Below are 17018 nucleotides of genomic sequence, written 5' to 3' on the forward strand. Positions count from 1 at the left end.
GTGTGCATGCATCTGTGTACACATGCATGTGTGCATGCATCTGTGTATACATGAATGTCTGTGTATGTGCCTGTGTATACATGAATGTGTATGTGTCTGTGTATACATGCATGTATGCATCTGTATATACATGAATGTGTGCATGCATGTATGTATACATGAATGTGTATGTGCCTGTGTATACATGAATGTGTGTGTATGTGCCTGTGTATACATGAATGGGTGTGCATGCATCTGTGTATACATGAATGTGTGCATGCATCTGTGTATACATGAATGTGTGCGTATGTATCTGTGTATACATGAATGTGTACATGCATCTGTGTATACATGAATGTGTGTATGTATCTGTGTATACATGAATGGGTGTGCATGTATCTGTGTATACATGCATGTGTGTATGAGCAGGCTTGCACTGGTTGTGGAGACTGGTGTTTACATGTCCATCTTCTCCACTGAAGGGCATACAAGCCAGAGAGAAGGCATAACATCCTGGCAAGTCACAGGGTGACCTTACGTACACACGTGGTGTTTCTGCAAGGAGGGAGAAGCTGATTTGAAAAGCACAGGTGAGGAGGGCACCTCCTCTGCCTCCTGTGGTCCTCTATATTAAATCGTGTCCTTATTGTTACAGTTCACACCAGTCACCAGCAGTGCCAAGCCTGGGTCACCTCTAGGTACTGGAGGAGCCACTATTTTTGGGCTGGAGGGAACGTATTCCGTTTACAGACTGGAGGTCGAGTCCCAGCATCCAAAGTCAAGTGGCTCAGAACAACCCATAACTCCAGCTCGAACCTGGGCCTGGTGGTGCAGGCTTGTAAGCTGTCACTTGGGACACTGGGGCCAGAGTATTGGAAGTTCAAGGCTAGCCTGGGCAACTTAGTAAGACCCTTTCTCAAAACAGCTGGAGAGAGTGCTCAGTGGTTAAGAGCATTTGCCGTTCTTCCAGAGTTTCCAGCACCCATACTGGGTGGTTCATAGCTACCTATGACTCTAGCTCCAGAGGATCTAACCTTCCCTTTTGGCTTCTGCGGGCACCTGCCCACATATGGCACTAACATGTCACACACACACACACACACAAATATTTTAAAAAGTAAAAAATAGGCTAGGTATGGTGGTACATGCCTCTAGTCCTAGCACTCAGAAGGCAGAGGCAGGCAGATCTTTGTGAGTTCATAGCCTGCCTAGTCTACATAGCAAGTTTCAGGCCAGTCAGGACTACATAGCAAAGGCTTGTCCCAAATAAACAAATAGCCAAGGTTGTAGCTTAGTGGTAGAGTACTGGCACGCAAAAGACTCTGAGTTCAATCGCCAGAACCACAAAACAGCAAAATAAAACAACAACAAAACCCAAGAACACCAGTGCAGATTCTTTAAAGGAAAACAAGACAAAACAGGAACTGACAAACCCAAGGAACTCGGTCGCCATCACTGTGATGTGAGCCTGTCTGGCTCAGTCTCTGGTGAATAAGCCAGGCATTAACAAGTGACATCCGTCCCTGTGATGGCCCAAAGCAGGACAGTACCCACGCCCTGAGAAGTTGCCAGTAAAGGGTCTGGAAAAGATGGCGAGCAACAGGGCTCCCCTGTACCAGCCGAGCAAGGAGCCCTGGGCCCCTCCAATTGCCAGAGTTCTCATTGTTTAAAGACATGTGAACTGCAGCACACCCCTCGATCCCACAGAGGCACACTGCTAAGTTAAAATAATAACATTGCTCACATGGACGCTAAAGACTGACATGGAGAACGTTTTTCCCAAAGTGCGGGAGGGTTCTCTTACTCATTCCAGTGATATCATGATGGACAGGTAATACTCATGAAAGATAGGGGGTTAGAGTCCACAGAGGACTTTAGAATTTTAGACTCTACCTGGGGACATGATCCATCTGGTCACAGGACAAGCACCAACTGCCACAGGAGAGCAGGGTGGGCAGAAGAGGGTGGACAGGGCATCTCACTTCTGGGGCTTCCCTGCCATGCTTCCTCTGGTGCATCTGGTGTCCTGTGGGCCGCTGTGGCCAGTGTAGAGTCAGCCTCATGTGGTGCCAACCCAATGCCCACTGTGGGAAGCCCAGCAACTCCTCAGAGTCTGGAAGGGACAAGCCTGCAGCGTTCTCTCTCTTATCTTGCCCAAGTGAGAACATACCATTCTATTCTTCCATTTCTAGGGCAGAGGCCTGCCCTGAGAAGGCCCAGCAAGGTGGAGGCCTAGGACCTGGGTCTGAACCCACATCAAAGGGAACCCATGATCCTCTTGCTCTTGCAGAGGAGACAGTGGACTGCCAGAAGACTCCAGGGAGGCCATGTGGGTCTAGGCCTTTGTTGGGGCTTGTCAGGACACTACTGCCGAGGTCAGAGCTTATATAGTCCTGGGCAGTCCCCAACCATGCACTCTGAAAGTTTGACATTCTTCTGAGGCCACTCAGCTACCGGCCCAGAACCTCCACAGACTATTTGTTCAACATGCTGTCCTCTGGATGACCTAAACATTTATGACTGTGGGGCTGGTGGGGTGGCCCAGTGGATAAAAACACTTGTCCCCATGCCTTATGATCTGAGTTCCAACTCCAAAACCAGGAGGAGGAGGAGGACTTGACTCCCACAAGCCTCCTTTGACTCCCCTATCACGATCCCCCCAAACAAACAAACAAACAAACAAACAATAAAGGCTGGCTCTCCAGGTAAGCCTTAGTTAGTCTATGAAGCCCAGTGTCAAACTGACCCAGAGAGGACCCTCTGCCACTCTGGGAGTGCTCTGGAGCACTTTCTCCGATCAAAGCCTTCATGCTTGATGGATTCCAGAACGTTCTATTCTCTACTATGCCCTGAGTGTCCCCAGAGTTCTGCAAAATCCCAGCTGAAGGTCTCCAAAAGCCCAGATTCTCCACAAAAGGATACTAGGAGTCTCAGGTCCCCTGTGCCCTTGACATTGGTGAAAAGACCATTTTGAGGGTTTGGCCTTCGGTCAATGCCGTCAACTCATACATCTGAAGCTGTCATTCATCTGCAGGTGAGGAGGCAGATGTTGAGATTTGAGTGAGCTGGGCAGGGAACTCCAGGGTGTTTCGACACAAGGACAGCATGCCTGACCCTTCTACCAGGCTTTGCTCAGCTATCAGTCCCTGTACCCTCTGGGGGTGTTTCTAGTATTTCTAGCTAAGTGCTGTTTCAGTTGCGTTTACTCTTTAAAAACAGAAAACCGAAGCGGAGTGTGGTGTACCCTTTAATCCCAGTACTGAGGGACACAACAAGCAGGTGGATCTTCATGAGTTCGAGGCCAGCCTGGTCTATACAGTAAGTTCCCGGGTAACCAGGACCACAAAGTGAGAACTGTCTCAAACTAAACCAAGCAAATCCCCCAAACCAAGCGCCTCCAAGCCAACCTACTCCATCATGGCATTTCTCCACCCGACAAAGCCAAGGTGGTTTCCAGTATGGACCCAGAGTTCAGATCCCAGGAGTTACCATGGGAACAAGATATAGAATTAGAGTAATTAACATGTGTGTTTCAACATGGAAAGCAGGTGAGGCATAGAGTAAGTACTTAATTTGTGTCGCTGTAATCCGGCGACTTCTGGAGCGTAGGTTTTTCTCACGTGCTAAGCTTTCCGTGCTCTCCCCAGCACATGTCGCTGAGTCCCCCTGCACTGCTAAGACCTGTACATCCAGCGCCCCAGAGCCCTTGCTGGCACCAAGTACTGGACAGGTAGCCATGGAGGGACAACTGAATTTAAATTCTTTTTTTTTTAAATATTTATTTATTTTATTGATGAGTACACTGTAGCTGTCTTCAGACACACCAGAAGAGGACATCCAATCTCATTACGGATGGTTGTGAGCCACCATGTGGTTGCTGGGAATTGAACTCAGGACCTCTGGAAGAGCAGTCAGTGCTCTTAACCGCTGAGCCATCTCTCCAGCCCCTGAATTTAAATTCTTATTCCACTCTAAATCTCAGTTGCCACACGAGAAGGATGGCAGCCCTTTACACAGACCCATGCACAGAACCATGCTAACACTGCAGGCACCGAAGAGAAGCCCTACCTCCCCGTCCAGAAGGGTGGCCAGATCTGTCTGGGCCTTGCTTTACCAGGCCTCCTGATGGCCACAGAGGCCTGGACAGCTGTCACCTCAAGCAGGACTCCCACAACTTAGGGACAACACATCCTTTCTCAGAATTTAAGGAAACAGCCTTTGCTGGAAGCAACCGGCAAACAGATGTTTCCTCCTGGCAGGCCGGAGCCACCCGCCCTCCCCACTGCGGGGCTCCCACTCTTACTGTGAGGCCAGGGCTACACAGGGGAGATCCAGTGCTTTCAATTCTTCTTTTTAGGCAGGGGGAGGAAAAAAAAATTTTAAATGTGTTTTACAAGCCTGCCTTTGCCATTGTTTATGTAAACAGGTAAATTGTTTCCTGCCTCAATTAAAAACATCTGCCACATAAATGAATACCAATTAACTCATCCTGTTTTTAATTACTCTGTTAATTACACACAGGCAGCAGCAAGGATGGCATGGAGCAGGGGGGGCTGGGTGCATCCCTCCCCCCTCAACACCCCTCCCCCTTGCCTGGCAAGGATCCGAAATATGTCTGGCTGGTGACGGATCAGGGTGGCAGGGAGGTGGTGGCACCCTGCCAGCCGGGATTTCCTGATCCAAGGCTGCCAAGCAGGCGCCTTTTCTCAGAGTCTCTTGGGTGGGGGTCTGGCCTGAGCTGCCTCTGACACTCTGTTGCTGTAGGACTCTGCTGTCGGTGCATCAGGGACAGCACAACCACGCACAACTTCCCAGATCCTGCTGGATGGCGAAGTCTGGAGGGCATAGGGATTCATCCAGCCAGTCCTGGGTCAATCTACTGCTGGGAATGGGCACCAGTACTATGTACTGAGCACACGGGTACTGGGTACCTCGGCCTGCCCTTACCATTTGAATAAGTGTCCCCAGAGGTCTGCAAAATCCCAGCTGAAGGTCTCCAAAAGCCCAGATTCTCCACAAAAGCATACTAGGAGCCTCAGGTCCCCTCTGCCCTTGACATTGGTGAAAAAGACCATTTTGAGGGTCTGTCACCTCAGACACTGCACCTGAGGCAGGTGCCAATGGCTCCGCCTCTACTCATCGGGTCCTTCTTCCAATACAGCCTCATCATCATACAGGCATCCTCCGCTTGCTTGTTTTCAAGGAAGGAGGAAGCCTTGCTTGTCTCCCCTGGGGAGCGTCATAGCTAGCCATCATGACCTCCAAACCGGGCTGCCAAGTACTGAGACCCGTCCAAGGTCAAATTCCCAGGACTGGTCAGATTGAAGGGGAGGCCATATTCTGGCGGCACAGCCTGTGGCTCGGGTGGGGCGTTTGCTTATCTAACCCTCCCAGCCTGTGCTTGGTAGGTGATAAGGATGAGACAGGAAAGGGTTTTCCAATCTCCACTTCATAGATAGCGCAACAGAAGCTCAGGGAGGGTGAGGAGCTGCCCATGCGTACAGCAAGGAGGGCCCACCTGCTCCTCGTTTGTATGGCTGCCTGGCTCTAAACAGTGCCTACCAAATTTCCCACACCCTCCTTCCTTGGCAAGACTGGAAGGCTGAGATGGACCCCAGAGCAGGAAGGTGAGGGAGGGTACAGTGTCAGGGTTTGACGTCAGTGTCGACTTCGTGGAGTGGGGTATCCTTGGTATTCTTCCTGGGAAACAAGAGGCCCTCCCTTCTGCTGGGAGATGAGCACACAGGACTTTCTGCCCCTGCTCAGGGCCAGCCGCTTCTAAGCAGTGCCACCTGAGTTCCCAGTTGCAGGGAGTCCAGATCAGCCTCCTGCTTCAGGATCAGGATAACAGCAGCTGCAGTTGGAGTGCTTGTCTGGAGCGGCTGCAAGCCACACTTCCTGCAAACACCAACTGGTTGGTGTGAGGGTCTGAGCTGCTCCTGTTCTGAGACATAAGGCACATATCCTACACGGGCACTGAGACACCCTGTGCATCACAGGAAGCAGAGGCTGCGTCTTCTGAACACAACCCACCGTGTCACTACTGATCTCAGTTTAACTTGTAGTCACTAACCATCGACTACTGCCTGGGAAAGAGCCTTGACCTAAGGTCCTGTCTCTGAACATGGATACTGGGCTCCCTAAGGTCCACCATATACCTCTCCAGGAGGCTCTCCAGGACGAGAGAATGGCCCATTGTGCAGGCCTGTTCTGGAGACAAGGACATCCCTGGGAGGTGGAGGATCCACTCTTGGGTCAGTATTGTTTTATTTGCCTGTTCACTTGAGATGAGATCTCATTCGCACCCAGCCAGCCTGGAACTCACTTTGTAGCTCAGACTGGCCTCAACCTCCAGCCCTCAGCCTCTTGGGTGCTGGGATTTCAGGTGTGCATACTGATATCAACTTTTGTTTTCGGAGAGAAGGTCTCATTCACTAGCTCCGGCTGGTTGGAAACTCAGTATATAGCCCAGGCTGGCCTGAAACTCATTCAGTATATAGCCCAGGCTGGCCTTGAGATCCAGCATCCCTCCTGCTTCATCCTCTCGGGTGCTGAGATTAAAAGCATATGCTTCTGTATATGCTCAGGCTCACCAGCCCAGCCCTGGGTCTGGGGGGCCATACTGTGAGCCCCACAGATAAAGCACAGACCCTGGAATTATGTGTGGAGAGGCACATTTGCTAACCTTGAGCATAGCTGTCTCCCACTGGCCATGTCTAAGGGTGGGGACGTCCATATCATCTGAGTTGTATACCATTTCATAGTGGATACACAGAGAGACCCTGGTGCCACACAGCTCTCCCTACCCACAGTGGGTGGAAACTGTTTCGTGCCCTCTCCCAGTCATTCTCCTCTCCTGGCTCTGGGAAGGTTCCAGGCAGGCAGATGGGCCTGGTGTTGGTGCTGGTGCAGCTGCTCTGCAGGAACTGCCTACCTTTCCAGCAGGGAACCTTATGGGTATTTTGACTCATCTCACCAAATGGTCTCAGGGGACCTTGAGATCTGGGGGCGGAGCCTTTGGGGAATTTTCCTGGGAAGAGAGCTTGCCAGGCATCCAGCTCTGGGCTAGCTTCCATTTAACAGGAATGACAACAGAGTGTCACAGAGGGGTATGGAGCTGCCTGAGGTCACTCCACTAAGACTCTCTAGGGACCCACGGGTGTGTACAACAGTCAGGAATGCCAACGAGCATGGGAACCTGGCAGGGCACTTTTCTGAGCAGAGAAGCAGACAGCATAACCAACCAGTATGTTGGGGTCTGTCTCACGATCCTTGTGAGGATGCTTTTAGGATAGAGGCCAGTGTGTGTGTGTGTGTGTGTGTGTGTGTGTGTGTGTGTGTGTGTGTGTGTGTGTGGTGTGCATGTGCGTGTGTGTGAGAGAGAGGCAGAGACAGAGAGATAGAGAGACACAGAGAGAAAGAGAGACAGAGACAGAGATATTGATTCAGCAGACTCTTATCTTGCCCACAACTCTCTTGCCTCCTGGAGGGTTAAGCTACCTTCATGCTGGAGACCCACTCTTCCCATCAGTATGGGAGTGACCCCACACCGAGAGGTCAGGTATTGTGGTTAGCTTTAACTATCCACTCAACACAGCCTAAGGTCATTTGAGAGGAATTCCTCTTGGGCATGTCTGAACAGCACTGTCCTGATTGTTACTGGAGGTAGGCAGGTCCACTCCACTGTGGGAGACACCATTCCCTAGGCATGTGGCATTGAACTATGTAAGAAAGCTACTTGTATATAAGCCAGCCTCCAGGCCAGCTAGCAAGCAGTGCTCCCTGTGGTTCTAGCCGTACTCCTTTGGCAGTTGTACTTCCTTGGAGGTTATACTTTGTGGAATAGCAAGCAAGCCTCTTCTTAGTCCCTGCCTTGACTTTCTACCCTCTATGGTGAACTATGACTTAGAATTAACATGAATAAACCCTGCTGCTTTTGGTTGGGGTGTTTTATCCTAGAACAGAAGGGACCTAGAACAACCAGTGATAGTCAATACACCTGGTGTCTCTGGGTGGGGGAGTCAGGGTGCCACTGCTACCAAGGACAGGGTGGTTCTGGGGCTTAAAAGCTGCAACAGGATCCTTTGATATCTTTTTGCACTGAAGGTGGAAGGCAGGGCCTTGCATACACCAGGAGAGTGCTCACCACTGAGGTATAGCCCAAGGCCTCAAGTCTTCCCAAAGTATAGCACCACAAACTTCAGTCTGCCACAATCTTCAGGATGCCCAAAGATCCCAGCATCCTAGCCGGACCTCCCTAATACTGGTGTCTGACCCCAGTTGTACAGAGCAATTTTCCAGATCTGGGCACCCATTTGGGTCCCTGTGATGGTGTCAGTCACCAGGCCAAGCCTTGTGTGTAATGTCAGAGCAATGACCTGAGGTTGACTTCATCCGTTTTATCTCAAGAGTGTGGTGAGCATCCACCACACCAAGCATGTGGCTGCAGAGAGATTACTAGATAGGCATCTTCATTAGGGACAGACTGGCTACTGGCTTGAGGTTTGAGGGTAGGGACTCATAAACCTCAGTTTCCCCATCTGTAAAACATATCAATAGTACCTTCTGGGCTGGGGACTGGGTGAGAGATCACTATATCAGGCCCCTGGGTACTTCAGTGCCAAGAGGGCTAACGAGAAACACTCATTGCTTTTTTCACATGTCGTGACTTTATGCCTGCTTAAGCCGGGTCTCCACAGCACCACAGGGCGGTCTCCCAAGCACTTCTCAACTCCTCTCTTCTCACTCACCCCAAGTGTTTCTGCACCCTAAATCACTTCGCTGTTCCTCCAGTGTGTCAGGAATGTTCCTGCCACAAGGTCTTTGCACAACCACAAAAATCTTGGTAGAGCGGTCATTGGCTCTGTCCCTTTGCAGGTTTCTGCACAGTTCCTTTACCAGGAGAGCAGAGCCAGCCAGGGACCTCCCACAACCCAGGCTGAGACTCCACTTACCCATCCACTCGCTGTCCCTCTCAGGCACAGGGCAGCATATGTTGGGTTTTGCCTGGAGCAGGTGCCAGTCACTGTCAAAGGACCAATCCCTACCTACCGCAGGTCTCCGTGTGGAGCACAGGCTGCTATAACGCTCCATCCATCCGTAGAATCCTTGCCCATCTGTGAGCTTGTGGGTGCAGCTCCAGGCTAATATCTCAGATGAGGGGAGTCAGGGCTCCCTGAAACTCTCGGAGCTTTTCCACAGCCATGCTAGGGTCCCCACATGCAGCTCGCCCGGCCCCTGACCCCGCCCCTACTGAGTGGGGGGGTGGGTCTTGCAGAGAGCACGGAATTCCCCCATCACTCTCCAGATTGAGAGAAATTCACCGCTTTCAGATTTGGGTTAGAGTCAAAACTAATTGGCTCACTGTGTCCCCAGGGGATCTGGTCCTGGGATTCTGCACTCTGTCCAGGAGCTGGAGGTGGGGTTGGGCCATAAAGGCATCTTTCCCAACAGCTCCCCTGTCTTGTGAGACAGGTTCAAAGCCAGGTAGCCAGGGACTCAGCAACCTTAGCCGTAGGGGCATACCAGCTAGAGATGGATCTCAGCTGCTCCAGGGTGGGGTGTACACTAACTACAAGACTGACTGGCCTCTGGGGTAGACTGAGGGGCAGGTGGAGAACAGACCATCTGCCTCCCCCACCATACCACCTCATCCTCAGGCACGGCATCACCCACACAGGGAGCAGACACTACTGGAATGCCCAAGGTCCAGCCTGTCCTGACCTTCCTATGTGTGCCCAGAGGTCAGCCTGACTCTTGCCTCCCCTTTCAGCAGGCGACACAGCTCCCCAGACAGCACAGATGTTCAGACCTCCACCCAAGGCCACATGGAAGACACTTCAGGACTCCAAGGTCAGCTCAGGAACCACCGTGGCCCCAGAACCAACCTTCCACTACTCAGGCTGCTCCAGGCTGGGCTTCTGATGCACTGGAGGTCCTGGTGGCTAAGGCATGAGATACCTAGAGGACATGGGGCAAGGATGCTATCCCCATGGGCTTTGTCCCCATTCTGCTCCAGAACCTGTAAGCATAGCAAAAACAGCCATCTTGTAAGGTCACCTGTTCTATCTATGCAAACAGGTAAATTCTGGGGTCCTCAGTGAGCTGCTGCTCTCCCTGTCTGTATCTTTCCTTTCTCTGTACCTGTAGGGGCTATCACCACCTGATATGATCCCTCAGGAGATGCTTATCTTGGAGGTCAACAGTTCCAGGAACATCTAGAGTGAGCCCAAGCTGCCTCCTGGGCTGGTGGGCCTGAGAGCCCAAGGCCATGACATACAGGGTAGAGTACAGACAGAGAAGGAACAAACATACAGGATTCAAGAATCGATGCTCCCTCAGTGGAAAACTCCTAGCCAGCAGGAACACTGCAGGTAAACAAAGATCTACTGCAGAACACCTTCAGAGATACCTGGGTGGCAGCTGGCTGGTCCTGATATTCAGAAGGAGACAGCACAGCACAGAGTGAGCATCCTACCACTGAGAGCATAGAGCAGAGTTGATGAACGTGCACAGGTGCCACCGAGGAGACCAGACAAAGGTCCCACAGGCAAAGCGCCTGGCACATCTGGGAAACAGGGGGTGGCTGGACAGAACGAGTGGCCAGTGGCATATAAGGGTTATTTGGTCTAACAATCTGTGGTTCAGCTTCCTTCCTGGAGGGGTACATACAATTGGCACTGGTGGCGACTCCCCTGGCTGCTCACACAGGATAGACTTGGGAGCAGGGGTAGAAGCAGGGAGGCCAGGAACAAAACAGGGTTTAGCACATCTGGTCATAGGGCAGGTGCCGGGGAGCCCAGCGGCTGTTTGTGGAATCAAACACGGTGACAGCTTGCAGGCAGAAATGCTGCTGTTCAAACAACCCCCTACAGGCACTGGTCAGGCGTCCCTAAGCCAGCAGGGGACCTTGGGTGGCACCTGTCCCTGGCAGGGAGGAACAAGTAACCACACAGCCAGCCCTAGTTACCAGGCAAGTGGTTTTTCTCTTTGGTTTATCCTTTGAAAGCTAGCAGATATGGGCCCATGAAGTCCATTCCTCAGAACCTGCCCGGTGTCCACAGAAGCATGAGTCAGGGATGGAAACAAGACGTGTTTTCAACGAGAGACAACGGAACACATGTCGTGTCCACATGGTGGAACATTATCTAGTTTTAGAAGCTGGGCACACTCAATCCCAGAATTTAGGAAGCAGAGGCAAGTGGATCTCTAAGAGTTTGAGGGCAACCTGGTCTATACAAGGAGTTCGGGGCCAGCTAGAGCCACACAGTGAGCACCCATCTGGGTGAGGGATAGAATGAGGGAGGGGTAGAAATCACTATAACCAGAAGAGTCTTGGAAATACAAGTGGTTGCCAAAATGACACACTCTTGTGTCTGCACTGCACACATACACACACACATACATCTGCCCTGCACACCCACACTTGCTTGCACACATGCACACAAAGGTCCCCACAGCCCCACCTCAAAGTCTACATTGTCCATTGTCTGTGCAGCAGCCATGCCCAGGTACCTTCTATAAAGCCACACACAGTGCCTTGCAGACAGGCTGATGGACTTCAGTAAGAGCTGGAGGTATCCTCTCTGCTGGATGTCTGCTACAGACTGACCAGGTCCTTGGGCACATAAACGATCACCTGAGGACCCCTTCACAGTCCCACCTGGAATACATCCGGTATCACTGCCCCGTGACTTCTGTCTGTATGCTGCAGGCTCTTCACAGAGATCTTTCTCAGCTGGGAGGAAAACCTTGGGGATGCAGGCCACAGTCCTCCATGAGAGTCCTCCCTGGCAGTTCTCCCTGGCCGTCCTCCCCACCCTTCTCCCTGACAGTCCTCCCGGCAGTCCTCCCTGGCAGTCCTCCCAGGCAGTCCTCCCTGGCAGTGTTCCCCAGCCATCCTCCCTGTCTGTCCTCCCCAACCGTCCTCCTTGACAGTCCTCCCCAGCAGTACTCCCTGGCCGTCCTCCCCGACAGTCTTCCCCAGCAGTCCTCCACAGCAGTCCTCCCAGGCAATCCTCCCCGGCAGCTAAACCTCTGAAAGGCCACCCTGAGTCCCTGAGTACGGTACACCCTGCAGCACACACCACATCCTTAGAGCCACAGCGGTGAGTGACAGCATCATGTCCCCACCCTGAGGCTCTCCTACTTGAGCATCTTCAGGGTATGCCCTACGAGCCTTTCCTGGTTTCTTTTCTACAAAATGGGTGTTCAAAGGGTACAACACACACAGCCCCAAGGCTTGGCTCCGTGTTCACCGGCTGTCTCCAGGAGGGGAGAGTGGCTGTGCAGGGGGCCAAGGCCATATTGCTCACTAGAACAAGAGAGCAAGCATTCAGCACGGGGCCATGAAGAGAGCAGGGAGACCTAGGTACGGCGATCTGATGCCCACATCTACCTCAGACCTAGAGATGACCCTAGGTGTTAAGAGTGGATAGGATACTCTGTTCCCCCAACAGACATATTTGAAATCAGAAGCACAGAGAGGGCAAGTACCCCTCCCCCATCTCTTGCCACTTGCCTTCTCTGGCTGTAGTATGGACCTGTCACAGCCAAATCAGGTTTTCTTTGGGCTATCTCCTGGATGATCTGGTGGGATGAACTTCCTTCTGATTCCTTGTCAACCTTGGCTACTGAGATACATGATCTGTCCCAGGGAATGTCAGGGAATGGTCCCCTCCCCTTGTGCCCTCTGTTGCCCTTCCCTTGAGTGAACTGACTATTCTGCCTTCCCTGTGAGGGGCCTCAGGATCTGTCTGGGAGACTTGGAGCACAGGGATAAACTGGCCCCGAGAGGCTGACAGGGAGGCAGAGAAGACTGGAGGCTCGGGAGCTGCAGGCTGTGCTCTAGGAGTCTTGGCCTGGAGACACCTTCCTTATTATGGCCAAATTCATCTTTGTTTTCCTTTCCCGGTGACATCTGGCTTGCCCTGAGGTCCCACGAATTATAGAAAGCGGGAGCTTGAACTTCTGTTTTATTGCCTCAGGAAGTGTGCTGTCGCTCAAGGGAAGGGGCAACCTCTGCCAAGCTGCTCTCCACCTGGTCTGGCTGAGTGTGGAGGTGGCAACCAGGAACCGGGCACTTACCAGTACGCACCCGGATGCCAGGCTCTGCCCGGTCTGCTGGGGCTGATGGCCATCTCTACCAAGAACTGGCTTCTATATAAGAGAAGCTCTACAAACTTGCTCTCACACCATGCTCCAGTCTGGGGACCTCGGAAACAGAGCTTCGTCTGCTCACTGTGCCCAGGAAGGCTAAGTGATAGGCCCACCAGGATGGGGGGTGTTCACTCAACTCAGAAGAGGAGCCTGGGAGCCACAAGGGCAAGATAGCAAGTGACTGCTTTATTAGGGGTAACGACTGAATCCCATACCCCTGGTCTGGTCTAGAGGCTGGACATCCTTGTAGAAAGGAGCCTTAGACCTGTGGCATATCCCCATAGAGTCCTGCACCTCTCTGGTCCCCCCCCTCCAGGGGATACAGCTGGTCAACCCAGATATACACAGAATCTGCATGGCTGTTAGCCAACTCACTCACTGAGCCAGAACTCAGGGGAACCCTAAGTATCTACCAGCCTCTGGCATCCGAAGAGCCTCTCCGAGTCTGTAAAGTGGGACAGTGACATTGGCCACCATTCTGGGGTTGCTGTGGGGACCCAGTGAGATGAGACGGGCCAGTGCTGGTCTCAAAGGTGAGGTGGGTTGTTTCTGTCATCCACCTCTTACCAGAGCACAGAGCAGGCTTTCAGTCCACAATGGCAAACACACTCCAGGGTCAGCTATGTCCAGGCACAGTGGTCTCTCAAAACTCCACTACGGGCCACCTTTAGTATATGTGTGTGTGTGTGTGTGTGTGTGTGTGTGTGTGTGTGTGACACTACCCAGTGGCTGTGGATTTATCCTGCAGTGGGTTGGTGTCCTTTGTAATAAATAGTCAAGTACTGTCCCAGTGGTTTCCAGAGGGTTTTGAGTGACATCCAATCCCCTCACCCAGTCCTATGAGGTCTGAACCAGGGTGGCCCGGCTTCACGAAGGCCAACGACACCAGCAATGTGTCTGAGCAAGGGCTGTAAGGCAGCTAGCTATAGCCCACTTGCCTGAGGCAGCCCAGTAGAGGGCTCCTCACTCAGCACTGACCCTGGTCACTTGCAGCCCTTGGGGTATACTTTGAGTTCCAAGGATGCCAAGGAGAAGACCAACAGGAGGCTCCTAGGACACAGGCGGGGAAGACTACAAAGCTGGGAGGGGCCGGGCTATCATCAAGCTCACCCCACCAAGTTGGTCTGGTTGGTCTGATTTCCTGGAGGTGGTAACTCAATTACATGGATAACCCGGTGACAGAGGAAGAGTCTGACAGGGACCTCAAGGGCTGCTGGGTGTCCCACAGACCAGGGGTCTAGATAGGACAGTGAGCTAAGTTCTGAAGATCACAGTCCCTGCTAGAGAAGATGCTGTGGCCCTGCTGTGCAGCAGGCAGACCTAGAGTCAGACGGGCAAGTTCAGGGAACAATGGCCAAGCAAAGGAGATCCAAAGAGTCCCCTCGCCCCAGGCATGGCCATTCCGGCAGCCTGCATGCCACTTGTCCTGTGCTGGATTCCATGCGCACCCGGCATACACACGCACACCCGCGCAGACATGAATGAACCAGGTGGGTTCTCTTCCCTCCCGGTGGTGGAGGATATCTAGATACATTTAATTCACCATCATCCCACTGATACGTGGGAGACTGAGAATGAATCAGAACCTCCCCCCCCCAACCCCATCCCGCTTACAGTGCAGCGGGGGGGGGGGGGGAGAAGACCATTCCAGAAGATGGTGGGAAACGCCTCTCCTGACACACCCTCCCCGTCTCCATCAGAAGAGGCTGAAGCTAAGCCTGGCCCTCCATAGTGGGCAAACCTACTGGCTCAGATCTTGTGGCCCAGTGACCCAGCCTGCCAGCATCTCCAGATCCTTGTATAGGGAGGAAAACGAGTTTCTTTCAGCCATTCAGAAATGGAAATATGTGGAACCCAATCAGAGAGATTTCCTGGAGGTGGTAACTCAATTACATGGATAACCCGGTGACAGAGGAAGAGCCTGACAGGGACCTCAAGGGCTGCTGGGTGGCCCACAGCAGCCCCAGAGCATCCTGCAAGGAGCTGTCCAGGGGTGTCTTCCATATGCCAGCTTGGGCTTGGCACACAGCAAAAGATGGTGTGCCAGGTACACATGGCCCTCCCTCTCTCCCCTGTCATCAAGATCACAGTACCTCCCAGGAGGGTGGATTCCGCCAGAAAATCAGTCCTAACGTGATATTCTCCCTCCCCGTGTCTGTCTAGCTCCCGGGCAGCACCGAGCACCACATCTGTTCCTTCTGTTCACAGGGTTCCTCCTTTCTCTGCTGTTCCCTCTCAACGCACAAGAGTGGCTGTGACCCCCCCCCCCAAAAAAAAAACAGTCCCAAAGAGCAGCATTTTCTCAGCTTGGTGCTCTAACAGTGGGCTCCCACTGCCAACCGGGGACAGCCACGTCTTCTGGCTTCTGCCCTTCAGTGGACCGAGGTGGGGTGACATCATGACCCCAGGGTACCCCTATCAAGATCCCTCCACGCACACAACCAGAAATCTCTCACAGGGCTTTCCTACCTCTTCCCAGGCCAGGAGCCAAGCGCATTCTGGCCAGGTATGGCTGAACTCTCTCAGACCAGCCCCTGGGGTCTTGGGAAGACGAGAGAGTCCCAGCCTTGAGAAGTTTCTGAAACCTTCCAGCAACTTGCAAGGGCACTGCCAGGGCACGGTGACCGCTCCCTTTGTCTTCTGCCAGCCCCATCCCCTGAGTGGCTGCCTGGGAACCTCCTGTTTCTGAGCACTGGGAGGAAGCACACACCCAGCCAGACATAATGAAGCCACATCCTGGCCTCAGGATAGGAGGGACGGGTGTGACAGTTACTGGGATCAACCCTACAAACAGGAGCATGAGATCTGCTGTTATTTTGAAGAACTGGGCTCTGAAAGTCAGCTTCAGCGCACATGATCAGATAGTTCTATTCATGGGGTAGGGGATCCAGCCAGCACTGTGGTCAAGAAGCCCAAACACACCAAGTTCGGGGCTAGGAGTTGAAAGGCAGCGGCTCAAAGCCAGGAGCTGCCAGCCTGGCTGCCTTCTGCTCCACCTTAGTCAGCCCGACTCCGGCTGAATCTCCAGCCATCTGTCCCTCCGCGGTGCTTACACCTCCTCGCACCTCCTCCCCGCTGTTCCCACAGCCTGGCTCTGGGCCTGCCCTACACACAGATGGACGGTTCCCAAAGCCTGTGAGAAGGATCAGAGCCGGAGGCTGTGCCTGCACCTGGCTGTCAGGACCCCAGGGAGGGCGGTCAGGATCCCCTCCCCATCATCAGGAAGGATGCTCAGCCCCAAGGCCCTAATGGCTGATCCAGGGACCAAAATAAGAGGGGGAAGGGCTAGAGGAAGCAGCAGACCCTCTCCTGCCAGCACTATCTCCTAGAAAGGTTGCCCTCCGCTTCTCCAGTCAGTCCTGAGCCCTGTCATTCCGGCTACCAGTCTTTGTCAGGAAACCCGACATCCCAGGGGGCGCTTGTGGGTGGTGGTTGGGGAGACCATACTCCCCCACCGACTCAGCTCCCACCTAAAGATTAACCACACGCACTCTGGACAGGTCAAGCTGTCCGCTCACCTAGGGTGGCTGCACTCAGTCAAATGAGTGGGCAGAGTTGGCTCCACCCTGCTGTGGGCACGAACTTTGTAAAGTGGCGGGGCAGGAGCGGGGGTGCACAGCGAGGACCCCCCGGGACGGCCGCCACCGGCAAAGTAGGGTGACAGCGGCGGCGTTGAACGGGGCAGAGGCGGCACTTACGGTCTGGAGCTCCAGAGGACCGTAGCTCTCTCGCAACCCGGCTCCCGAAGTGGCTTTTCCTTCTCACTGGGTCGCCACCTCCGTAACTTGGGGGCGATCCGCTCGCTGTCTTCTCGCGCTGCGCGGGGCTCAGGCGCGCAGCGGGGTCGGGGCGCACAGGGCGACCGCCTGGGCCATGCCGAG

General features: G+C 53.2%; 1 protein-coding gene across 6 annotated transcripts in view; it reads right to left on the reverse strand.

The window, feature by feature from the left end:
* The window catches only part of Cbfa2t3 (CBFA2/RUNX1 translocation partner 3), a 74729-nt gene that overhangs the window by 36100 nt on the left and 21611 nt on the right, over positions 1 to 17018 (reverse strand). Inside the window, exon 1 of one of the 6 annotated variants that reach the window (XM_028752505.1) lies at positions 16836 to 16956. The exons of 3 other annotated variants lie outside the window; for them this stretch is intronic. Coding sequence is in view for 1 of the 3 variants with exons in the window: in XM_028752474.1 (XP_028608307.1) it covers positions 15607 to 15634 (28 nt within the window). In the remaining 2 variants the exon portion in view is untranslated. Of the gene's footprint in view, positions 1 to 9030; positions 9147 to 15606; positions 15699 to 16835; positions 16957 to 17018 lie in introns of those variants that run through there. 2 more of the 6 variants (XM_028752474.1, XM_028752490.1) reach the window with 2 other exon arrangements.

This window comes from Grammomys surdaster, unplaced genomic scaffold (assembly GCF_004785775.1).
Source record: "Grammomys surdaster isolate TR1022 unplaced genomic scaffold, NIH_TR_1.0 128, whole genome shotgun sequence".
Classification (NCBI taxonomy): Eukaryota; Metazoa; Chordata; class Mammalia; order Rodentia; family Muridae; genus Grammomys; species Grammomys surdaster.